This window comes from Canis lupus, chromosome 5 (assembly GCF_003254725.2).
Source record: "Canis lupus dingo isolate Sandy chromosome 5, ASM325472v2, whole genome shotgun sequence".
Taxonomy (NCBI): domain Eukaryota; kingdom Metazoa; phylum Chordata; class Mammalia; order Carnivora; family Canidae; genus Canis; species Canis lupus.
In genome coordinates, this window is record NC_064247.1 from 77,478,291 (window position 1) to 77,505,344 (window position 27,054).

General features: G+C 41.5%; 2 protein-coding genes across 9 annotated transcripts in view; one reads left to right on the forward strand and one right to left on the reverse strand.

Moving 5' to 3' along the window:
- Positions 1-25,907, forward strand: part of CHST4 (carbohydrate sulfotransferase 4) — a 30,365-nt gene extending 4,458 nt beyond the window's left edge. For 2 of the 8 annotated variants that reach the window (XM_049110704.1, XM_025426747.3), the window contains exons 3-5: positions 5,856-6,043; positions 7,412-7,487; positions 13,207-22,121. In XM_049110704.1, coding sequence (XP_048966661.1) covers positions 5,856-6,043; positions 7,412-7,487; positions 13,207-14,362 — 1,420 coding nt within the window. In that variant the 3' untranslated portion in view covers positions 14,363-22,121. The other 6 variants (XM_035716539.2, XM_049110706.1, XM_049110705.1 and 3 more) reach the window with 6 other exon arrangements.
- The window catches only part of ZNF19 (zinc finger protein 19), a 99,210-nt gene that overhangs the window by 60,155 nt on the left and 12,001 nt on the right, over positions 1-27,054 (reverse strand). The window lies entirely within an intron of this gene.

Here is a 27,054-nt window from a genome sequence, read left to right on the forward strand (position 1 = left end):
ATCATAATTCTTCTTCTGTTCCTTCTTCTTTCCTTATTTTTCTTTACAGCACTTAACCACAATCTGATATTTATCACACATTTGATGTATATGTTTGTCCTTTATTCAGTAGAATGCAAGTTCCACAAAGGCAGTGAATTTTGTCTTTTGTCCAATGTGGTTTTCAGGGCCTTGAGCAAAGCCTGGTATGTAATAGGCAACCAACAAATATTTTTGGAATTTATTGCATGAAGAAGATTATAACAGAGGGTAGAGAAACACCTGCTCTTAAAAGGTGCTTAATAGCAGGCCAAAAAATCTTTCACCTTGTCTATAATGAGGTCCATCACAGCATTTTATCGGAGAAGTGATTGGGACTGGATCTATACAATGAAAGATCACTCTAACTGCGGGGTGAAGCAAAGACTGGAGGGGGTAGGATTGGAGGTTGAGAGAAGAGTTGAGGGGTTTTTGGCAGAAACTCAGACAGGAAAAATTGAGAGCCTGAGCAAAGACAGCGTCTGTGAACAAAAAGAAAAAGGTAGCAAATTTGAGTTATATAGAGGTGACCAATGTGATACATGGGGTTAGAGCCCAGCAGAAGACACCTCTTTACGCTCCCCAGATTTCATCCCCAGAAACTCCTTGACTAAACCATCATGGATCGCCTATATCAATCTCTGGAGATCTTCTAAAAGCCTGGAGGTAGAATTCTCATCTCAGATAATACCCTGGCCCAATTCCAGATAAGGCACTCATTGTCCAATAATGTCAAGCTCCTGAACCACCAACAACATACAAGACTTAGCTTTAGGAGGAACTCCTGACTCTATTCCCCATTTTCTCACCCCCTCTGTCCTATTCAGGAACCTCAAGAAAGTAAGAACCAACAAGAAACATAATACCATGTTTACCTTTTCCTTCATCCTAACCTACTCTAATCCAACCTGTTCTCCCACTATTGAAACAAATACTTTTAACACAGAGATAAGGGCCAAGGGATTCCCAACCAGGTGTCTACCCCCAGGGCCCAGCTCAGGAAAGAAGGTTCTACTCAAGGCAATTGTCCATTTGATAATAGGATTTATAGCAACGAAAATTCCCCTTCTGGCACACTTCTTCAGAAGGTGCTGGCTCTCTAGGATGCTGAGGTCCAATCTCTGCAGCCTGCAGATGCCTAACCAAAGTAAAAAGCTCTAGTCCTCCTAACCAAAGTAGAAAGCTCTAGTCCTCCAGAATCCATTCTTTAAACCCAGCCTGTACCCTCATCAGGCCTGGCACCAGGCTTTGGTAAGTAACATAGGGCTGGTGATCGATATAGGGAGTACAATGTCACTCAGGTTTCAGGTATTGACATTCATGCTGCAGGCTGATCCATATTGAGTAATGTATAGAATTCTGGAGCCCCCATGGGAAAAGGAACTTAAGGAAAGCCTAACTGTTTTAAGAGGCAGGGAGGGGCAGAGGGAAAGGGATAAAGAGAATCTTAACCAGACTATGCTACCCTCATTGCAGCCTGAGATCATGACCTGAGCTGAAATCAAGAGTGGGGTGCTTAACTGACTGAGCCACCCAGGCACTCCTGTTTGTTTGTTTGTTTGTTTGTTTTTAAAGATTTTTTATTTATACATGAGAGACAGAGAGAGAGAAGCAGACAGGGAGGGAGAGAAGCAGGCTCCATGCAGGGAGCCCAATGTGGGACTCGATCCCAGGTCTCCAGGATCACACCCTGGGCTGAAGGTAGGCACTAAACCACTAAGCCATCCAGGGATCCCCCTATCTGTTCTTTTAAGGTCAGTGAATAGGAAAGACATGTAGCAAGTATAGCATTCAAGAAACTCCAATCCTAGTACATAGGGAGCAATGGTCTGGGTAAAGGTAGGAGTATAACTAATAGAAAGATTCTTCTTGACCCCTAAGAAAATCAGACTCTGGATCAGTGGCTGACTCTTTACCATGTGAGGGGGTCCCCAGACTATAAAGATGGTAAAAGTCCAAGAGGGAGAGTTGGGGCACATAACTGATGAACAGTGGTCCCTGGAAGATAACTCTTGAAATCATGCTTTGAGAAGCACGTAAGGTACATACAGTCTTTTGTCAGGATTCTTAAGTAGGGACTCTTTGCAATTGGATATGATATTGTGTTTGTATAATGATAAAATGTACATTTTTCTAGAGAGACAGTCTTTATTTTTCATAAGATTTTCTGAGACCTGGTACATTAGCCACATTTCAACTGTCCAGTGGCCTCACATAGTAGTGGCTGCTGTATTAGGCAATGCAGATACATAACATTTCGCCATCACAGAAAAGTTCTATGGATGGTGCTGACTTAAAGAAATGGTTTTCCCTGTGAATGTTCTACTCAAGGCTTAAATGTTCTACAAGAAGGCTTGGATATCAAACACTGGCATTCAAATTTCTTCCTGGTGCTGTGGAATACTGTAGACTCTTTTTTTTTTTTATTAAAGATTTTATTCATTTATTCATGACAGACATAGAGAGAGAGGCAGAGACACAGGCAGAGGGAGAAGCAGGCTCCATGCAGGGAGCCTGACGTGGGACTTGATCCTGAGTCTCCAGGATCACACCCCAGGCTGAAGGCGGTAGTAAACCACTGGGCCACCAGGGCTGCCCAATACTATAGACTCGTAAAAGCCACATATCTGAACATGCTGACTACTACCAGAGACTAATGATCAAAGGAGGCTTTTCTTTAGCTGCCTGGCATTCTATCAGCACAAATTCCTATCAAGAAAAAGATGGTAAGTGATATGAATTATTTAGGGTTTTGGTGTATATGAGTGACCTCGTTATATTTGGGAAAGCTTCAGAAAAGCATAAAAAAATAGTAGAAAGGGCTGGATTAAAATTATCGGTATTAAAAATTAATAAATAAAATTATCGGTATTCATCAATGACTGACAAAGACCTAATTTCTCTCTTCTTTTTACATAAGGCTAGTAGAATCCCCCAAAAAGACCAGGGATTACAGGTGATGCAGGGAACTGGAACAACTCCTTCCTCTTTATGAATGTTAAATTTCTATTCCTACAACTGTAGAAAGAGTTCTGCCCTGAATGAACTATCAACTACTCTTAGGAGGACAGTAAAAGGTAATAGACTTAATAGTCCTATCCATGATGAGACAGAGGTAGCAATGTCGATGAGTAAGACTGGACTTTGATCTCAGATGGAATATTGGGTCCATATTTTCCCACTATGAGTCATGTAACTGTGGAAATATTGTTTAACTTCTCCAAGCCTCTATTCTATCATCTGGAAAATATGGAATTTACTTCATCAGGCAACGGCAAAGGCAACAATGCAATGACCCAAATAAGCATGCAGTGCAGTGCTTGGCTTGTAGCCAGCTCCGAACAAGCAGGAGCTATCATATCACTCTCTTCTTTCACAGTCTTCATGCCTCCTAATTCCTTCCTGGGAATGCCCTCTGTTTGGGATACCCTGGGTTTCTGATTACTGTGAATACCTATTTTAAATGGCTGTTTCCAGCCTAACCTTTCCGAAAATTCTTCCTAACTGATGTAGAGTCACAAACTAAAGAGGCTAAGATCTGTGGTATTACATGTAAGAAAAGGGGTGGGGCAGCTACTCACACTGAGAATTATGCTAGGTGTTTCATTAATCATTAAGATCACCATATTTATCACAGTGTTATATGTAACAGGGAAACTGGGAACAATCTAAATATCTGACAATAGAGCACTGGAATGTTGGCATGTGACAAATCCTTTTGAAGTGATGTCTTCCATAAATACTTGTTTACATGGGTAAATGCTAAGTATATGGTATGAGGTGAAAAAATCAGAGCCAAACACACCACATGTCCTAGCATCCCCTAGAGACACTTGGGTAAATGTGTGCCTAGAGACATGTCAAGAATATTTAAGTCATTACTCCAAACTACAAACACTTCAGATGTTGATTAACAAGATCATGGACAAATTGTGGTATATTCACACATGGAATGTTAAAAGGATAACCAAAAACAAATTTTAAAACCCCTATAATTATATGCAACAATATGATGAATTTTACAAGGATAATATGAAAGGAAAAAAGCAAAGCTCAAAAGAATACATGTGGTATGATTCTATTTACAGAAAGATCAAATTGGGGAAAATTTAATTGTCTTAAGATAATAAACTGTAGGGGCCACCTGGCTGGCTCAGTTGGTGGAGTGTGCAACTCTTGATCTCAGGGTTGTGAGTTTGAGCTCCACGGTGGGTGTACAGATTACTTAAAAATCAAATCTTAAAAAAAAAAAAGACAAAGTGTAAGGAAAAGCAAGGAACCTCACATCATGATAGTGATCACCTCTGCATAACAATGGCAGGAGGAGGTTGTGGGAGGGAAGGGATGCTGAAACAATCTTGATAGTGTCCTGGTTTCTTTTTTAAGTGGTAGCTCCTTCATATTACTTGTTAAATTGTACCTACATGCCCTTATTCTACTTTTGTAATTTAAAATATTTTAAAATAAAGACAAGGGGAAAACAAGTAGAAATGTGTATTTTCCAGTGTGATCTCAATTATACAGAGTTCTGCAAGCATGGGAAAAAAGCAGTTCCCTCTGCATGGCAAATGTAAAGGGATTTATAGTATATTGTCTTTCTTATACATTTTGTAATTTTCACATTTTTTATAATGAACAGGTACTAACTTTTATAATAAGAATAAAAGCAGAACTACCAGCTGCTCAGTTCTGGCCCTTCAATTTATACCCTGGCATGGAATGACTTTGAGGAAGAGAAATTTTTCTTCTCCCTGCCAGGGAGAAATTGGGAGAGAGGGAGGGCCACACAATTGAAATCCCATTACCATAGGTCTGGTCATTCGAGCCAATGATAAGACCTTAGGAGGCTCAGCTGAGAAACCAGCAAAGACACTTCCTAGATTAGCTTAGAACTCATACATAACTCTCCAGCCACTGAGCAAGGAGGTATTATGACTATCACTTAAATTTTTTTTTTTTTTACTCTTTTATTTCAGTGGGAGAGAGAGAGTGCAGGGGGAGGGGCAGAGGGAAAGGGGGATAAAAACTCAGGCAGACTCCCTGCTGAGCAGGGAGCAGGACAAGGGACTTGATCTCAGTACCCTGAGATCAGACCTGAACCAAAACCAAGAATGAGATGTCTAACCGACTGCACCAACCAGGCGCCCCTTAACTACCACTTTTTAACTCATTATTGTCATAATGTTGTATTAAGGGTGCTATATGCATTAATCTTGCTCTAACATTCACAAGAATTCTATAAAGTAGATATATATTTTACACTAATATTCTGGGGCTCAGAGAAGTGGAAAAGGACTTACTGAGATGTCTGACTGCAAAGTCAGTGACTTCTATACTTGGCCACAATTTATGTTTACTTGAGTTTTCTCATCTACAGTTTATATTCACAAAAATCATGTAAAGTGGCCCAGAGTAGTTGTGTGATTTGCCCAAAGACACACAGCTAGTAAGAAGCTAATTTTTTAATAACTTGTTTCTTTTTTTCTTGAGGAGGTAATATTTTTCCTGTACTCCAACCAAATGCCAATACATCCACGTCCTCCCATACATTTAGTTATTGCATGTAGGTAATTATCTAGTTATAATCTCCTGTAAGAAAGGTTGAAGATGTTGAACATGACACAGAGGCCAGAAAAATGTTATCTCCCTAAATCCAGTGGAGTAAGCGGGCAGGTACATTCCAGAAACAGCATGCAGTTTTTCTCTTCTTTTTGGCATCAGAGATAAGATTAAGGGCAAGGCTTAAAATCTTGTGAGTATTTGGTTGTAATTGTCACTGATTTCCTTATCGACCTCATCTCCCAGGTCTTCTTTTTCTTTTTCTACTCTGTCCTAAGGGATTTAACCTTTTCAGCTGCGTTCAAGAAGCCTACTTTCCAGCACCAGCTTCCAGCTGTGGGATACAGAACTTCCTCCTTTGCGTCTACTGCGAGCAGCCTCTCCCAGTGCTTGAGTGTCTCAGTGTTAAAGCTGCTAATATCAAGGCTACTCGGGAGTGAGCGCTTTCTCAACACTGTTCTGGAAGGTGGGTCACTATTCCGGCAGAAGGGAGAGGTCAGTGGAATTATTTCTGAGCACAGTTTATTATGCAGAATGTAAGGAGGAAGTGGAAGCCGATAGGGGAGTTGGTGGGTGAGTCAGAGGAGAAAAGCACAACTTGGCTTGCAGTGAGCCTTTCTAAAGCAGTGGAGAAGCCTAAGTTATTATCAAGGTAAGAGGAGAATTTTCTCTGTATACGCCTCCATAGCAGGGCCACTGATCCAAGGCTCCTGGAGTGGAGTATCAGAAAGTTACCCGAAGCTAAGCTAAGGATTTTAACTGTGGTGTCAGAGGGAGGGGTTGTGGAGGGCGGCTAAATCAGAATCACCTGGAGAATCTCCCTGAAAAAGCGCAAGCTGCCTACCAGCAGCTCCCTCATCCCCACTGGCTCCATCTCTGAAAGGATCCGAAAAAGCCTAGAATGCCAGTAGGGCTGTCTTGATAGATATTTTGTAGATGGTCCCCTGATGCATCTAACTTGCTCAGATCCTGGCTTCTGAGTGCAAGTTTCTATACTTCGTGTAGCTTTTCTGCTCAGGTGCTGGAGGTGGCAGGTGGGAGGTGGAGGTAGCTGTAGGTTTGGGATGTGATAATTGAATGCTCTCAGCCCTGAGACTCAACAGACCTGGGGTCTGATTAAGGTGGGCTATTTCCGCCATTGGATCAATCAGTTAAAATTCAGTTTACTTATCCTGAAAAACGGGTGTGTGAATTATCACTGTCCTGTATATCTAACCGGATAGCTGTCATGATTGTGACTAAATGGGGTTTCAAAGTTGTGGAGTGCTATTCAGATGTAAAAGAAGATTAAGTTATGAGGCCAGCGCATCAACCAAAGTAGAAGAGACTTCTGTCTTGTATGGCCTCAGATAAATCTAGAACTTCTAGTTGGAATTGAAATAACTTTATACACGCAAAATAAGAATATCTTGTCCTACCTTCCTTATCCACATCAATGAGGGCACCTCAAACAATAAAAACTGCCTTACAAATGACGTCATTCAGTCATCATTCAGTAACTTTCTCGAGCACCTACTATGTGCCAGGCACTGTTGTTGACACACCAGAGACACAGCAGTGATGAGGACCCAGGTCCAACCCTAACTTTCAGTCTAGTTACTGTTTGTTGCCTTTGCCTGGGTCCTTATCCCCATGGTTTTCCGGGCTCTATAGGTATATGTGTAGATATCGGCTTCCCCAACCCAGCTCTGATCTCTTGGTTTGTGAAAATATCTCCTACAATCTCTGATTTCGGGTTATGGGAGCATAATCTTCCTGAGGAATCCAAGTTAGGAATGTGCCAGTGGCTGGAATCCAGGGCTCTTAAATTGCTGTCTGTTATTTTTTCCCTCAGAAGTCTTCATTTTGTTTCTAAAAGGCTACACAGCATCCATTTGGGAGTCATCCATAATTCAGCCCTCTGTCATCAGGTAAGGTCATGTTTATGATGGTGATTTTTTTTAAGAACAATACCACTCATCCCTCCTTGATGCAATATGTTTTTTAATTATTGGGGGGTGGTGGTGACAGATGTGCTGAGGGTTTTCTCTGTTTTTTCTTTTTCTAACTGAACTAGTTAGACAAGAGAAGCAGTCTGAGTGGTCTTGTGTCCTGCAATACAGTTTTTATTTTATTTTATTTTTTAAGATTTAGTAATTTTTTAAAGATTTATTTATTTAGGGAGAGGGAGAGAAGCAGACTCTTTGCTGAGTGGGGCTCCATCTCAACCCTGAGATCACAACCTGAGCCAAAATTCAAGAGTCAGATGCTCAACTGACTGAGCCACTCAGATGCCCTGCTTTTATTTCTTATTAATTAAAAAAAAATAATAATGTTCATGGCTTTTTTTCCCCTAGTTTTCATGAATATATATTCAGTGTAGAAACTTTTTTTTGGAGTAAGGTTGATTGTGCCATGCCATCAAACCTATGCGTCTGACTTTATTAATATTTTGCTCCATGCAATTGAGATAGTTTTGGTTCTGTGCTCAATGCTCAACGGAATCACCTAAATTTTAGTAATTGATACTAAAGAGACACCCATGTGCATTTAGGAAAGGCCAAGTTTTCATTTCTTGACAGGTCTCATTCAGTTGTCTGCTTTCCAGCATGATTATTTCTTTTCCCATATTCAATTATTAATTTATTCAACCAGTGTTTAAAGAGCCTTAATCACTTATAAGTTTCATGTGCCTGTAAATAAGATAAGACAGCACTTATCCACTTACCCTTAAGTTATAGCAGCCCTGTCGCAGAAACATTCTTCTACAGCTATTTACAATAGAGGGGAGAGATGGATGCTAACTGAAAGTTCAAAGAACAATTAAATCTCAGGAGGAATGACTTCTAAGTAACAGGAAAGAACCAAAAATCTGGAGCCTACGATGCTGAAAAGCAAGGGACTGGCAGGGTATCAAGATCAAACCTGAAGGTCCTTGGCTACAAGATTTGGGGATTTTGATTTAATCCTGTATGTGTTGGAAAGTTACTGAAGGATTTCAAGGAGGGAACTGATAGACTTGTACTTTAGAAAAGACAGTTTTTGGCAGCAGTGGATGATGAGACAGAAGAGAGAGGCTACTTATTATCAAATGCCAGGCTAGAGACAGCAGACAACAGACCAGAGATTCTGACAACAGGGAGGCAGGATTCAAGCTTGCCAATGAGCAGCCAGGAAAGTACACTTGGCAAGGTGGACCACGGACTCTGAAATGGAGTCATGTCACATACTTCTCACAAATGCTGACCAAATCCAAAGACTACAGAGGATGTTAGTGGGAGAGAGGTGGGAGACAGGAGAGGATTGAGGAAATAGCTGTAAAAAAACCCGACTTGCCCATTCTTCATGGAGCCACACCTGCTCACTTCTCCCAGGCCTTCAAGAGTATCCATCTCTATCACTGATTACAATCTCTGCAGAAATGAACTTTATCTATAGTCTTCCCTGGCTGTTCTGGCTCACCCCATCATGGTACTTCCAGGAAGTACCTAGAGCCCAGTGACAAGAGATGGGACTCACTTTACAAAAGCACACTTTCTTTCTGGCCAGGGTGAGTGCTCATGGTAAGAAAAAGCAAAGGAAGGAATCGAAGGATTTCCATGGGAATTCCTGAAACCACGGACAACTAAAGCCTGAGGACAACTGGGGATGGAGTTCGAAGGCCTGGCTCCAGCTCTGAGAATGGGCATGAGGCCAGGAGCTATACTGGTAGGCAAGGAGGACTTAAAGCCATTGATCCTGCTGAGGACACTGAAATGGCCCAAAGCCGTGTTGGGAAGAAAGGGTGTAACTTTGAAAGGTCTATATTCCTAATCCTTAAGAAATGTTAGCTTCTTTTTGAGCTGATTACAGTCCCTGCATAAAGTTCTATCATGGTTTCCTTATAATTAATTGTATACAGGTCAAGTTCTTCTCTTCTTTACTTTTCTCTCTTTTGCTCTATTGTTTCCTATCTTTGTTCCAAATTTTTCTTCATACTTACATTACCTTTGGGAGAGGATCTCTTGCTAAAGTCATTTCCTCAGTCTTTGGGAGGTGGAGGTAGAGGAGGACAATCTTTGGCTATTATTAATAATGGCCTAGTTTCTTTTTTTTTTAATTTTTATTTATTTATGATAGTCACAGAGAGAGAGAGAGGCAGAGACACAGGCAGAGGGAGAAGCAGGCTCCATGCACCAGGAGCCCAACGTGGGATTCGATCCCAGGTCTCCAGGATCGCGCTCTGGGCCAAAGGCAGGTGCTAAACCGCTGCGCCACCCAGGGATCCCATGGCCTAGTTTCTAATAATTTCCTCTTAGGCTTGCGTTTGAAAGACCTAAGAGCATATCTTAGCTGGTCTTATTCTAAACTTCAGGGCCAAGAAAAGAATTACCACTCATTGGCATTTCCCTGGCTATAGCAAAATAACCTTGGCAGTGAAAGAGAGATGATCCTCATTGGATCCGTTTGACACAGAAGGAGGAAATGCATTGTTGTAATGAATGGAAGTGAGGAGTTTCTGTGCCACTGCCACATAAGGTCTGGCTTGGGTCGGTACACAGTTCCCAGAAGGTTCAGGGGACTTCCAAGGGAAGCCCATGAGCTGGCAAAGCATGCTGTACCTCTTCAGGAAGCACGCTATAAAATCCAAGAGTCACATCTATGGCTGCCCAATTCCTCCTCAAAAACCTACTCCCTGGTGGCCCCGGTGGCTCAGCGGTTTAGCGCCGCCCACAGCCCGGGGTGTGATCCTGGAGACCCGGGATCCAGTCCCACGTCAGGCTCCCTGCATGGAGCCTGCTTCTCCCTCTGCCTGTGTCTCTGCCTCTCTCTCTCTCTCTCTCTCTCTCTCTCTCTCTCTCTCTCTCTCTCTCTCTCTCCTCTCTGTGTATTCTCATGAATAAATAAATAAAATCTTAAAAAAAAAAAACCTACTCCCTAGAATCTCTGCAGCTCTTGATATAGTGAACGGTTCATGACCAGTATGAATGCTATCTGAGTGATAAATAGCAAAGTTACTCACATGTGTATTTTTGGACTTTATGCTTTCACTTCTGGGGATTTAGCTTACATGCATATGTAATGATCATGGTCAGTGCTGAAGTTTGTGAAATGGCAAAAGAGCTGGAAATAAGTCAAAAGCCCATCAATGAAGAAACTATTTAAATAAATTGTGGTACATCCATATAATAAACTCTATGTAGTGGTAAAATGGAATGAGGAAATGCTTTATGTGCTACCATGGAAAGCTCACCAAGACATACAGTAAAGTTAAAAAAGTATGGTGCGAATAACTTGCTACTTCTGTTATAAAGAGGGGGAAAATTAAGACTACATGTACATTTGAATGTTCTTGGGTATGCAAAAAGCAACTGAAAAGACACATGAAAAATGAACCCAGTTGCTACCTGGGAGCAAGGTGGGAATGGGCAGATAAGGGACACATACTGGAAATAGACTTTTGCTGTACAGTAATGACAAAACACTAGCTAGTAGATTAATCCTAGCTGTGAGTAGAGATGAGGTTACTGAGTCAGCTGCCGGTAAAATTCTTGGGTGTTCTTTCCCTCAGGAAAATACTGTGACCCATCATTAAGGTAAATCATTACCCCTGTTTACAAAGAGCTCTACAAGTTTTCTGGTTTATGAGTAGAGGCTTTACCCACAGACATAACTGCTTGTCATAGTATTTCCCCCATCTATTAAAGATTTGCAGTGTGACACACTAGGCTCTGGCTGGTAAGCAAGCACTCCCGTTATGCTCTTCCTGCATGCAGAATTACAGGAAGCCTTCTTTTAAATTCTAAATCTGGATTCAATGTTTATGATAATGATACTTTTTAAAACAATTTGAGCTGTGTAACTATTACTCATTAAAAACTTTTTAAAAATTACTGATAAGATCTGTCACCAGGAAAATAACCCTAAATCCAGCTCCAATTACTTTCTAGAAATGTATTCTTTGTCAAAGCTGGAAAGAAGAATATTACTAGTATATAGTGATGTGCAAATTAGCACATTGTGGGTGCCTGGCTGGCTCAGCCAGTGATGTATACGATTCTTAATCTCAGGATTGTGAGTTTATACCCCACATTGCATGTACAGATTACTTAAAAATAAAATATTTGAAAAAAAAATTAGCACGTTGCTTCTATTAATATTTTACACTGTGAAATAGCTTTCTCTCAATAGTTGTTTATGCTAGGAAGTCACCCAAAACAATCCAGAATTATCTTAACCCTTAAAGAACCCTTAACCTTAAACTTTAAAAACAAAAAACAAAAAACTCCTCAGAATAATATTCTAGCATGGCACCAGGAACCATGGTCTTTTCATACCAAGTAAGCCTTGATTACTAAGGGAGTAAATTGAGGGTTGCCATCAGGCTGTATGAGCCTTCGTGTGAATTACTAGGAAGAATTCATTTCTCTAAATATATTTTTAAAGATTTTATTTATTTATTTTAGAGAACACATGCACATGTACACACACAAGTGAGGTAGGGGCAGAGAGAGAGAAACCCAAGCAGCCTCCCCACTGAGCATGAAGCCCAACCCAAGGCTCAATCTCAGAACCCTGAGATAACCTGAGCCAAAATCAAGAATCATCTGCTTAGCCAATTGAGCCACCCAGGCACCCCTCTCTAGGTATTTAACATCTAAAAATTGGAAAATCATTTTAATGTTATTATTCTCTTGGACTAAAATACTTTACTGTCACCTGTGAGAACATTTTTTAATAATAAATATCTTAAAGTTTTCATGAGATGGCATTCCCTAGGATTATAGTATACAGCCTGGCCATCTGTATTGAGCAGCCCTGATTGGGTTGTGTCAAGCAGTTAACAGGCCATAAGTAGCACTATTGCAGCTCTTAGGTTGGCTTGCCACACTTCCATAGCGTCAGCTGTTAAGGAGACAACAATTCAAGTCAAATAGATTTAGATAGTTTCTTAGCTACACTGATGTAAGGTCAGCATTGGGTCAGTTCCTCATGTCCCTAGTCCCACAGGATGAGACCCGATCAGAGGAGACTAACTGACAAATGCCATGGGCACTTGGCTCTGTCACTGAGGAGACAACCCCAAACTCAAGCCAAACAATTTTATAGCCTGTGACCATATCCTTCAGGAGATTGAAAGGCTTGTGCTTGCTCGAGATGAAGGAAGGTAATGAGAAATGATCTATGGCAATCTTCCTCAAGATAGGGGAGGTGGGTGAGCAATGGCCTTGAGGTAGTTCCTCCCAAGTCAGCTAATCTCTCTTAGTTTCAGAAGGAATCACAGAGCAGTCAACCAAAACTTGTGTCAGACTATGGTTAATCTTTGCCTAAGTGGCCTGTGTGGAGACATGCATGTCACCAAGGCAGAGCTATTCTTCTATGTCAATGAAATATGGCTGGGTTCAGGGATTTTTGGTAGTTTACTGGACAAGAAAGACCACAAGGGAGGAAGTAAGGAGCCTAAAATAAACAGAACTTATTGACACACTAACTGCAAGGGACAGGAATTGATTCAGAGAAGGATTTGTATAGCTGGTTGCCAGAAGTTTCCAGCACTCTATGTTGCTCTTCACTGGGGGTCAGAGGAAAAAAATGGCATTGGCAGGAAAGGGGATGGAAGGCAGACACCAAAATAGAAACATAACACAGCCCTTCTGCTTGTTCCTTAAGGATCTTCCACTTCAGCGTGATGATACTGCCAAAAAAGATGAAGCCACTGCTGTTTCTGATTTCCCAGATGGCCATCTTTGCTCTATTCCTCCACCTGTATGGCCACAACTCCAACTCCCCATCCACCACAGAGGAGCCCAAGCCCATGCATGTGCTGGTCCTGTCTTCCTGGCGCTCTGGCTCTTCTTTTGTGGGACAGCTTTTTGGGCAGCATCCAGATGTCTTCTACCTGATGGAGCCTGCCTGGCACATCTGGATGACCTTCACACACAGCACTGCCTGGAGGCTGCAGATGGCAGTGAGGGATCTGATACGTGCCATTTTCCTGTGTGACATGAGTGTCTTTGACGCCTACATGAAACCTGGTCCTCGAAGACAGTCCAGCCTCTTCCAGTGGGAGAACAGCCGGGCCCTGTGTTCCCCACCTGCCTGCAACATCTTCTCCCGGGATATGATCATACCCCGGGCTCACTGTAAGCTTCTGTGCAGTCAACAGCCCTTTGAGGTGGTAGAGAAGGCCTGTCGTTCCTACAGCCATGTGGTGCTCAAGGAGGTACGCTTTTTCAACCTGCAGATGCTCTACCCGCTGCTGAGAGACCCTTCCCTCAATCTGCGTATCGTGCACTTGGTACGTGACCCTCGGGCAGTGTTCCGTTCTCGAGAACACACCACAGAGGAACTCATGATCGACAGCCGCATTGTGTTGGGGCAGCATTGGGAGAAACTCAAGAAGGAGGATCAGCCCTACTATATGATGCAGGTCATCTGCCAAAGCCAGCTGGAGATCTATAAGGCTGTGCAGTCCTTGCCCAAAGCGCTGAGGGAACGCTACATGCTCATACGCTATGAGGACCTGGTCCGGAACCCCATTGCCCGGACTGCACAAATATATGAATATGTGAGATTGAAATTCTTGCCTCATCTCCAGACCTGGGTGTACAACATCACTCGAGGTGAGGGCATGGGTAATCATGCCTTCCACACTAATGCCAGGAATGCTCTCAACGTCTCCCAGGCCTGGCGCTGGACTTTGCCTTACGAAAAGGTTTCTCGACTTCAGAAAGTCTGCAGTGATACCATGACTTTGCTGGGCTACCAGCTTGTTAGATCAGAGCAAGAGCAGAGAAACCTGTCACTGGATCTTCTGTCTACATAGACTACCTCCAAGTAAGTCTACCAAGAGGGTTGAAGAGGCTGTGTGTCCCCACTTGGCACCAGCCTTGGCCACATTAACAAAGGCTTCTTAGTCTTAATTACATCTCTTTTGGTGTACATGTGAGCATGAGTTGTGCCTATACGTGCTCAAGCTGAGAAATCTTCATGTCTCCACTCAGGCCTAGAAGAGATTCAGAAACGTATACGAGCAGCATGTTCCACCACCTAAAAAGGAGTATTGCCTTTCTTCTCTTCTTGGTCTTCCCATCTGCATGTACCTCAAAGACTTTGTGGCCTGGGGTCCTAATTGGCACCACACAGTATCAGTGGGATAAATCCATAAACTTCTCTATCCACATCTTGCCCAGTAGGAAAGGAGAGAGACAGGAAATGGGTCTTCTGCCAAAGAGCCCACCAGCACATTCCACAGGGATATGAACTTTGAGCCCATGGAGCTCCTGGTGGATTCACAAAGGGAACAGAGAAAAGAGTTGGATGCTTATGGTGGGCTTGGCCATTACAGTTATCAGTTATCACAAATACAAAATGAGATCTCCGCATAATAGAGCAAGCTCTTAAATTCATGGAGTGGCTAGGCCTGATATGGACATTGTTTCCCCTCAGTGTTTTCCTATCGCATAGAAGATTTTGATTTGTGAAGCTGCTATCCATTAACACTAAAATTCCAAATAGGATTCTGTTTGGAGTTTTCCCTTTTATGCTTTCTAATTACTTAGTAGTAAATGCTAATTCTTATGGGATCCTAACCTGATAACATAAGCATCTTTAGAGACTTTTTTTTTTGTGTGTACTTTTACTATTATCTATTACCCACACACAAAAATTTCTGAGACAATATTTGGTGTCAGATGATGAGCTGAGTCTAAACTGATCAATACTGACCACATTGTGCTCTTAAGAATCTGTAGAAAGTAGGCAACTAGCAACAAGCCCTTTCTTTCTTGTGTGAGGTGTGAGTTGCAGTAACACTCTAGGGTCTGGGCAAAGGGTTCTTCTAATGTGATCCTCAGCCAGAGGACCTCAGGGTTAGTATGGCTAGTGATGTTCAGCTCTTCCTGGGTCACCTCTCCACCTGATAGACGCTGTTTCTCCCAGTCTTTGCAGTACTCCCCAGGTCTACTTATACATCAGAATCCACTGTCAGAAATTCATTTTGCCATGCCCAACCTCAGATCTACTGGAATTGGAATCCACCAGGGTAGGGGCTGGGATTCTATACGTTGATCAAGCAACCCTGGTAATTCTTTCAAGACCAGCCTAATAACGCCACACCCTCCATTGGGCAGCAGCACTGTGTGCCTTCCCACTCCAGAACAGATGCCTTTTCAGCACATGCCAAGTATCCATGCTGCTTGCTCCTGACATTGGTCCTGTCCTCAGGTTAGAAGGAATAGGAAGAAGGGTGGCTCAGCAGTTTGGCGCCTGCCTTTGGTCCAGGGCACGATCCTGGAGTCCTGGGATCGAGCCCCACATCAGGCTCCCGGCATGGAGCCTGCTTCTCTCTCTGCCCCCCCCCTCTCTCTCTATCATGAATAAATAAATAAAATCTTTGGTAAAAAAAAAAAAAAAACAAGGAATAGGAAGAGGGTCTCTATCGGTCTGGAACTCCAGGGACCTCTGAGTCCCGACTTGCTTAATATTTCCTGTCCAAATCTAAAAGATACCATCATTTCATCTTTCCTTTTGTTCCCACTCTGGACATGGTCCTTACCTCATAAAGTGCTCTCAGTGTCAGATGGGAATTCTCATACTTGATTCTGCCAAGGAGCTCTTGGGCTGTGGCATCACTTAAGATATGTGAGCAGCTACCTTTCCCAGCTGGGTCTAGCAAAGTTAATTTATATGTGAATCTAAAGGAGTGGATTTATTCTAACACATAAACCTAAGCCACTCTAGACACACCTCAAGAACCTAGCCAGGATCTCCCAAGCAAATGTTTCTTGCTTCTACAAACCTTCCAAAACTGTGAAAAGTTTCCCCAACACTGAAAATAAGGCCAGGGCAGCAGGTATGGTGCAAACAGTGAAGAAGGCAAGTGAGGGGGGAAAGACAGTGAGAGACTCAACCACCTCTGATTTCCCCTCTGAAATTCCAGCCTCCACCTGAATTGTCTTAATGCTAGCAACTTCCTTAGGAACCATTTCTATGAGATGCTGGAGTACAAAGCTGTTTGCTTTTCATTCTCCAAAGGAATCGTTATGTGCTCATGAGCACATGGGCTCTGGAATCCTGCTGCCTGGGTGACTCTACTATTACCAGCTGGGCAATCTCCAGCAAGTCCCTAAACATCTCCATGTCTCTGTTCCCTCATCTGTAGGGTCGGTTGAATAATGGTGGCACTGACCTCTTGGAGTTGCTGGGAGAGCTGATGAATTAATAAATGGAACATGCTTAGCAAGCATCTGGCTCATAAGCAAGCACTCACTAAGTGGTAGCAGTGAATATATTGGTAACAACACTAGTTTTAGCTCTCTCAAGGACCATCTTCTATCATTCTGGTAATATCCTCATTAAGGTGATACTCAACAGCAGATTACAAGCCGTTTGTGGCATGTCTGATCATACTGAAACAATTAGATTTACAGCTGTCTAATATTCCAGTTTATCCACATCCGTTGTTCTCCACCCAAGGTGATTTTGTTTCCTAGGGAACATTGGGCAATGTCTAGAGACATTTTGGTTATTACAACCAGTAGAGTGTTAAACCTCCTATAGTGTACAGGAAAACCCCTATCCCCAACAAAAATTCTCTGATCCAGTATGTCAACAGCACATCTGTTAAGAAGACCTACTCTAGGGACGCCTGGATGGCTCAGCAGTTGAGGGTCTGCCTTTGGCTCAAGGTGTAATTCCAGGGTTCAGGATTGAGTTCTACATCAGGCTCTTTACAGGGAGCCTGCTTCTCCCTCTGCCTGTATCTCTGCCTCTCCCTATGTCTCTCATGAGTAAATAAACAAAATCTTAAAAAACAAAAACAAAACCCTATTCTAGGGGTGCCTGGGTGGCTCAGTCGGTTAAGCATCTATCTGCCTTTGGCTCATTTCATGATCTCAGGGTCCTGGGATCAAGCCTCACACTGGGTTCCCTGCTCCGCAGGGAGTCTGCTTCTCTTTCTGCTGCTCCCCTTGCTTGTGCTCTCTCTCTTTGTCAAATAAAATCTTAAAAAGAAAGAAAGAGGAAGAAAGAATCCTACTCTACATTCATCAGATGATGCATATATGCAAGATGAAGAGTCAATGATTAAAACAAATTTCTCTTCTCCTTTTTTATTTCTCTTCTCCTTTTTCTCAGTCTTATGCAGTCTTACTCAGACAGTATACCCCCAGGCCAAGCGTCCTGATGGGGGAGATGTTGCAACCAACCAGTGATCTGGCACCCACTCAAGTCCTGTCAAAGGGAGTAAGTAGTGAAGCAGGCATTATCAAAATTCAGAGCAGAGGAAGCAAGCAAAGCCAGGCTTCCTGGGACCAGTCATGCACTGGCCAATCTGTGCCTTAACTGGTCTCGGCTTATGTCCACCCTAATTCAGTCCACTGTGGCCAGAAGAGGAGTTTAAAGTGGGCAAAACATGGGATCCCTGGGTGGCTCAGTGGTTTGGCGCCTGCCTTTGGTCCAGGGCGTGATCCTGGAGTCCTGGGATCGAGTCCCACGTCGGGCTCCCAGCATAGAGCCTGCTTCTCCCTCCTCTGTGTCTCTGCCTCCCTCTCCCCCGCTCCTCTGTCTATCATAAATAAATAAATAAATCTTTAAAAAAAACAAATAATGTGGGCAAAACATAGTCATTGAGGGTCTTGGGGAAGATGGACAGGACAAATGAAGCCAGAAGCAGACACTACACTAGACAAATGAGCTAACATTTCTGGAAACGAAAGAATCACTCATGAATGTCAAAATATTCCACAGACACTACAAGATTTAAACCATGACTCCCCAATATTTTTTTCTGTTATCACCTCCTTCCCTTAGCAAGCCTATGGTAGACATTTTTGTTCTAATCGTCCTCTATCATGAAATGTTAATACCACAATAAAAACTGCATAAAAATATATGTAGCTCCCCCAAAAGCTACAAATCACAGTAATGCTTTCATTCCCCGCCCCCCGCCCCAACAAACCACTTTTTACTGTCGGTGGTAACAGCAGCTCCACTGAGAATGTATGATCTTAGCTCCCTTCCTGCTCCTATTTTCCTCATCATGCCTTTTGTCATGCCCCCAAACTATGTTCCTTGCTCTCACCAATAAGACTTGTACCTTGCTCAACTGTAATTAAATGTGATCATGCAAAATAACACATATGAGAGCAACTTGTAAATTATAAAGACCTATGAAAATGTTGCTTATTATTATTAGAATAATAATAATAATACAAGTAACTCTCATTGCCACCCTCTTAGCCCCCACTCCCACTAGCACTAATCTTAACTATTTGGGATGGCCACTGGCCTTGTTTGCCTTGCCATGTTTTGAGATGACTTCTTATGATCCTGGAAGAACATTTTGTTTGTGTCTTAAGTGTATGATAAGAAGTGAACAAGTAGAACAGGCACATAGGGCTACTGTCCATAAAGAATGAGGTGTGTTTCAGGAAAAGTAACCTATTGTTCCACCCTAAATCAATATGGATTTAAATGGCTAACGACAGATAATGTAAACATGTTGGATGAAAGGGATAAAGACTCCTGTCCTTTTAGGTAGGGGTGAGGTAAAAGCCTGATTACCTGATCAAACAATGAATAAACTAAACGATGAGACTTTAATAGATGTAGTACACACATACATGCACGTACACACACAGCATTCTGGAAACAAATAAGCTTGAAAAAGTTGACAATACTAAATTTAACCAGGTTTTTATTTTTTTATTTTTTATTTTTTTATTTTTAAATATTTTTTATTTATTTATGATAGTCACACAGAGAGAGAGAGAGAGAAGCAGAGACATAGGCAGAGGGAGAAGCAGGCTCCATGCACCGGGAGCCCGACGTGGGATTCGATCCCGGGTCTCCAGGATCACGCCCCAGGCCAAAGGCAGGCGCCAAACCGCTGCGCCCCCCAGGGATCCCTAACCAGGTTTTTAAATGCAAGACCCTCAGAACTTTCAAATATGTTTGTGCATATTAAGAATGGGAAAGAGCAAAAAGTGATTCTCCCATATTTCTTTGACCAAGAGGTTTTTTTTCTTCAATATACCTATTAACATCTGTCAGGATAATATTTGGAGAAAGGCCAATCTGGGAAATGCGGAGTTGTCTTCAGCAATCCTAACTCTGGATGACCCCAACACTTTGGTTTCTTTTTGCCTCCTCCTGAGCACAGGCAGGTGAATGCTGAATTGAGGGCATTGCAGGCAGGCATGTAATTCACAGGGGCTTTATGATAGTCCATATCAATTTATGATCACTTCAACACTCACAACTCTTTCCCTCTTAGCATAAGAACTTTCCCTACTCATCTTCTGGCTGCATACTTTCCCAAAGAAAAGAAAAGTCATCTAATATTAGACTTCTCTACTCCTCAATGCAAACATCTGAACCACTCCATGCCAGTATCCATTCTTCCTCCTTATACTGTAGTACAAGATAGAGATTGTTCTGTCTTCTATTGAAGGCTAGCCTCCCCTCTATTGGAGCTTTGGATTCTATCCACTCACCTTTTCAAGAATTGTATATTTTTAGTATTCATTCTCTTTCAACTCAACTTCTCTTTAACTGAATCCTTCTCTTTGGCCTTTTAACTTAGTATACTCCCATTTTGAAAAAACTCTTCCTCTCCAACTACAGATCTTCTTCCACTTATGATGGAGTTAAACCCATCCTAGGTCAAAAGTATCATAAGCCAAAAATGAATTTAATACCCTTAACTAAATGAACATCATAACTTAGCCTGGCCTACGTTAAACATTCTCAGAACACTTACATTAGCCTACCATTGAATAAAATCATCTCCCACAAAATCTATTTTATAATAAAGTGTTAAATATCTCCTGAAATTCACTGAATACTGTATTGAGAGTGAAAAATAGAATGGTTGTATGGATACAGAATGGTTGTCAGTATATCAGCTCTTTACCCTTGTGATGGTGTGACTGATTGGGAGCTGTGGCTTGTTGCCCTGTCCAAGCTCACAACAGAACTGAAGCACATATCCCTAGCCTGGGAAAAGATAAAAATTCAAAATTTCATGTATGGTTTCTACTGAATGTATGTTGTTTTCACACATTATAAAGTCAAAAGATAATTAGGTTGAGCCATTGGAAGCTGGAGACAATCTGTACTAGCTTCTCCTCATCTCACAGCCAAATTGCTCTTACGAGATGTCTATAGTCATTGGCTTTTTATTTTTTCACCTTCTACTTCATATACTTCAATCTGGATTTTGTCCCCTTTTCTAACTGTTCTAGCTGGTAACAAAATTCCAAGTTATTCATTCACTCAATGGACATTTTCCAATTCTCATTTCACCTGACTCAGCAATAAACTTGAGAATTTCTCCCTTCTTGAGACACTGTATCCTAGTTTTCCTCCTATTCTCTTCTTTCTAGCTATTAAATGTTGGAGTTACTTAAAACACAACATAGATCCTCTTCTTTTCCCACTTTATACTTTCTCTCTAGACTATCTCATTCATACCCATGTAGTTTTAAAAAAACACCCACATGTAGATGATCCACAATTTTATATCTTTGATGTTTATCTTCTCTGATCTCCAGATCTGTAAATCCAATCACCAACTGACATCCCTAGAACATCTCAAAAGATGTTTTAGGCTCGGTATGTCCAAATATCACATTCACAATTTTCCCCTCCTCCACCCTAGACCATGCCAAACATCTTCATCCCTTCTGGGTCTCTTCCCACCTTTTCAACCTGTTGCCAAATCAAAAAACTGGACTTTGCCCTTGACTTCTTCCACTAATCAATCAACAACTGTTGATCTATCCCATCGACATTTTTTTTAAGTTCATTTACTTCTCTTTTCCTGGTCCCTCCAAATCCTCACCCCTGTTTTATTCATGCCATCACCATCTCTTTCCTGAAGCACTAACTGGTCTTCCTGCCTCCAAGCTTCCCACTTCAGTACAATCTACACTGTATTGAAAATTCAGAAAGTTCAAATTTCTTATTATAGTTGAGATAGCCTTTCATGATCTGGCTCTTGCATCTTTCTCTTGTCACTCCCTCTTAGACTGTACTTTCCTAACACCTCAAATTTGTAGTTTTACCAATGTGCCACATATATGTCTAGATCCTAGATCATGCTATTTCTCCCACCTAGAATATGCTATTCTGCCCCATCCCCAACTTCTCTGACTCATTTTTTAAATTCCTTCTCAACTAAAATATCTCCTCTGGGAGTTTTTCCCAGCTTAACCTTCAGTGCCACTTGTACAGGCTTTCCTATCATCACAGCACATATTGCAATATAATAAAACCACCCAATGTATGTGTCTTTGAGCTCTTTGAAGGCAGAAACTATCTTTTTCACTTATTATAACTGATGCCTAGCACAGTCCCTGGTACAGTCTCTGGCATTCATTAAATGTTTAATAAATGAAATGTTAATCTTATCTGCATTATATGTAAAGAGCTCATTCTTTATGTAAGACTTAGGAAAAAAAGGCTAATCACAGAACCTTCTATTCTGAGAAACAGAGTTATATGTTTAAAGATTCAGATAAGAAAGAACCAACATTTAAAAGTTTCCTGTTTAAGAAAAATAAAGGAAGTTGAATCTCAAAGCCAACAGCTCAGAAGTGCTGGGTCAAGTGGGGTGGCAGATGGGAGGTAGAGGATAAAGCAGAGATTCAGAAATTAAGCTGACATGTATTTCTAATAGTGCTATTACTATGGCAAGAAGAGCTGCAAATTATGCTGGTTTCTAAAGAGTTGCATGTGTTCACAGGGTGTAGTATATGAACGAATCAAGTGCCACCTGGAAGCATTTGGCAAATACTTGCTTAGTGGTTGCCTTCTGACTGATTTTTAGCCAAATCTCCAAGCAGAAAAAGTTACCAATCTTAAGCCAGATGGAAAAATAAAAAAAGACTATAATTACTAAAATTGAGAATGAAAGTGGGGATATTACTACTGACTTTATAAAAATAAAAAAGATGATACGGGAATGCTATCAACAACCATATGCCAACAAATTAGATAACAGACAAAATGAACAAAGTCCTAGAAAGACACAAATTGTCAAAAATAACTCAAAAAGAAATAGAAAGTCTGGAAAGACTGATAAGTAAAGAGACTGAATTGGTGATTTACAACTTCCCACAAAGAAAATCCCAAGCCCACGTGGCTTTACTGATAGATTCCACCAAACATTTAAAGAATTAATATAAATTCTCTTGAACTCTTCCAAAGTAAAGAAGAAGAGGGAATACCTCCCAACTTGTTGTATAAGGCCAGTGTTACTCTGAGACAAAAACCAGAAAAACTTGTTACAAAAACCCCTACTTACCAATATCTCTTATAAATATAGATGCAAAAGCTTCAACAAATAATAGTCAGGCAGCCCGGGTGGCTCAGCGGTTTAGCGCCGCCTTCAGCCCAGGGCTTGATCCTGGAGACCTGGGATCGAGTCCCACATGGGACTCCAATCCATCCAATATGGATGGCTCAGCCAGTAGAGTATGTGACTCTTGATCTCAGGTTTGTCACTTTGAGCCCCATGTTGGGTGTAGAGATTACTTAAAAATAAAATCTTAGGGGTGCATGGGTGGCACAGTCAGCTAAGCATCCAACTCTCAATTTCGGCTCAGGTCATGATTTCAGGGTCATGAGATCGAAAAAAAAGTATTCTAAAATTGATAGTGGTAACAGTTACACAATCCTGTGAATATACTAAAAGCCACAGAATTGTATAATTCATCAGTTTTTTAAAATATTCATTCATTCATTCAATATTTGACCGAGAGAGTGTGTGAGCACAAGCAGGCAGAGTGGCAGGCAGAGGGAGAAGGAGAAGCAGATTCCTGGCTGAGCAGGGAGCCCCAAGTGCCAATCGCAGGACTTTTAAATCATAACCTTAGCCTAAGTCAGACACTTAACCGACTGAGTCACCCAAGTACGCCTACACTATTCTGTTTTAAGATTTTATTTATTGGAACACCTAGGTGGCTCACAGGTTAAATGTTCACCTTCAACCCAGGGCGTGATCCTGGAGTCCTGGGATCGAGTCCCACATTGGGCTCCCTGCATGGAGCCTGCTTCTCTCTCTGCCTGTGTCTCTGCCTCTCTCTGTGTCTCTCATGAATAAATAAATAAAAGCTTTTAAAAAAAATTTTTGAGAAAGAGAATGTGCTCAAGTTGTGGGGGAGGTGAGGGTGGACAGGCAGAGGGGGAGGGAGAAACAGACTCTCTGCTCAGCAGGATCCTGAGATCATGACCTGAGCCAAGGCAGAGGATTAACCGATTAACAAACTGAGCCACCTTGGCGCCCCCAAACTGTAGACTTTAAATGGATGCATTGTATAGGAATTATATCTCAAGAAAGCCATTAGAACAAACAGAAGAGAAACCTCCAGGGGTTTCCCAGTCCACACAGTACTTCTCCCTTCATTCATTCACTTCTATCCATGCTCTCTTCTTTGTACCAATTTTCCAACCTTTGCACCTGTGGTTTCTACTTAGAACATTCTACCCCAAATTATCACAAACTGATCTCTTTCTCATTTAGCTTCAATTCAAATGAATCCTCCTCAGAGACATTTTCCCACAAGTCTCTCTCTCTTCAAACGATGTCTTCTATATTCTGTCAAGGAACAAAAATTAGTTGAAGTGACTCAGGTTAAAGTGACTCAGGTATTTAGCTGATTGTATCAGGCAGTCCCTCAGGATGACAAAACTCCCTGAGCTGAAGCAGGATTGGAGTTTTTACATAGAGGGCACAGAGAGAGGGGCCTATGGTTAGGATATTGTCCCAGTTGCAATTTTCTTTATCTGTAACTGCTGCAAAGCTTTGCAGCTGGAATGATGGGTTATGTTGGGGTTTTTCATGATTGTTGTTGCAATCTTACTTTGGTAGCTGTTGAAACAGTTCTTTTGAGAGCTATCTTTGTAAGTCCTTTGAGTCATCTAATGCTAGTTAAGGTTCAAGGGAAGGGGAGGTAGAAAGGGGGAAACAGAGGGAAGGAGAAGAGAGAGAAAAAGAAAGAAAAAGGAAAGGAGATGAAGATTAAAACAAGGAAAACCAGGGTCTGTTTTAATTCTTTCATAATTCTTTAAAATGCTTCTCAGTACATAAAAGTTGTCTTAGTTATTTGCATGTTTATCTTCCATCTTTCATCCTCTGACAGGATGTTTCCACCTTGTTTGTCCACATAGCAGGTGCTTATTAAATATTTGATGGTTGAAGGGACAAATTCCACATCGACATGATAAATCCAGGATGAAACATAAGCAAACTATTTGACTTTTTCTAACCACACCTCTCATTTCTCCTGAATATAACTAACTTCTAAGGAAGCTATGGGCTGAGTCTCTATCATCTGGGTGCTTGTTAAAGCTATAAATTCTTGGGCTGCACCTCCACAAATAGGTTCATCTGTGCTTTTATTTTTTTTTATTATTTTTTTAAAATTTTATTTATTTATGATAGTCACATAGAGAGAGAGAGAGAGGCAGAGACATAGGCAGAGGGAGAAGCAGGCTCCATGCACCGGGAGCCTGACGTGGGATTCGATCCGGGGTCTCCAGGATCGCGCCCTGGGCCAAAGGCAGGCGCCAAACCGCTGCGCCACCCAGGGATCCCTCATCTGTGCTTTTAACTACACTTCTGCCTTGCCCGGAAAAACAAATATATATTAAAAAGTTAAGATCAAAGTCTGTGTAATAGTCTGTGCAGTGCTTCCACTTGGGGACCTGTGTGTTAAGAAAAACAAGGAAGACTCAAAAAATAAAACTCAAAAGTAATTCCAAAGCTTTGAGTATGGTTTTACTTTCAGATAATATGAAGAGATCGTATTTATTTTTTTAAAGATTTATTTATTTGTTTGTTTGTTTGTTTATTTATTTATTTATTTATTTATTTATTTATTTATTTATTTATTTATTTATGATAGACTGAGAGAGAGAGAGAGGCAGAGACACAGGAGGAGGGAGAAGCAGGCTCCACGCCGGGAGCCCGACGCAGGACTCGATCCCGGGACCCCAGGATCGCACCCTGGGCCAAAGGCAGGCGCCATACCGCTGAGCCACCCAGGGATCCCCAAAGAGATTGTATTTAATTTTGTTAGACATTATGACATCATGGTTGTGTTGTATGTATATATACATTTATACATATATATATTTTTACATATATACATAGTCTTTGTTATTGATGTACCACACTGAAGTACTTATGGATGAGTTTATATATTTTGGATTTGCTTTAAAATGCACCAGAAAAAAAAGGGGGGAGGGGACAAACTGACAAAATGGTGATCATTTGATGATGTATACACTGAGATTCATTATACTACCCTCTCTACTTTTCTGTATGTGTGAAATTTTTATAATAAAATATTCTTTTAAAAATAGTCTCAAGTCCGTGATAACTACCAGTCCCCCCCCCCCCCCCCCCCCCCCCCCCCCCCCGCCAAAAAGCACTTGGCACTTATGGTGGGAAAGTATAGTTAGAAATGTTGTGTATTTGTCCCAAAGTGAAAGATGAAGGGGAAGGAACAAGAAGTAAGGTTTATGGGCCAGACCCTTTGGGTACATTCCTCCATTGAATCCCCCCCAACACAACTCTGTTACAGTTAACACCCCCTTAACTGTGTGATGGAATTTAGCTTGGCTCATCCTGTGACAAACTGGTATTACATGCCTCCTGGTGGAGTATATGGGGAAGTACAAATCATCATTGAAGTGGTCCTCTTGCCAAAAAATGTTTAACTTCAATCTAATCATGAGGCAGCAGTCAAGTGCTAAACATGGATATTCAACCAGACAATAGGCCTGGACTCTTCAAAACTGTCAATATCACCAAATACAAACATTTCTTAAAGACAAGTATATTGCTTAAAGAAGACTAAAGACATAGGACATCAAAATGCAATGGGTGAACTTCAATTGGATCCTAGATACAAAAAGGCAGAAAAAAGACACTTATGGGGACAATCAGAAATTTTAAAAATGGACAATATATAATATTTTTGAAAAATATTAAATGTAGTGACTGTGATGAAAAAAAAAATAACCTTATGAAGTAAGTGGTAACCCTCTTTTCCAGACTAAGGTTCAGAGAAACCTTGCCCAAGAATCCAGAGCTGGCAAATGTCAGCACCCAAACAAACCAGATATCCCTGCCTCCAAACCATAAGCTCTTGGCTAGTGGATGCTTCTTCCTCTGAAGCATCCCCAGTAAGTAAGAGATAAGACTGTGACCTACATTATCTCCCAGGGTATGGTAGTAGCGAAAGGTGGTAAAGAGGCACCCCTCACTCTTGTCACCAGCAGTAATTAATTTATTCAGAATTTAATTGGTGTGTGACAATGATAAGAAAAAACACAAGCCAGTCCCTACACTCAAGATACTTCCAGCCTAACGAAGGAGACAAATGTTAATCAAATATTGGAACCACCCAAAGGAATATATAATAACAAAAGGTAAAAACAATGAAGAAAAGAAAGCTGATCAAAGCTGGGGGTCTATGGAAGACTTCTATGAGTTGTACTTTGAAA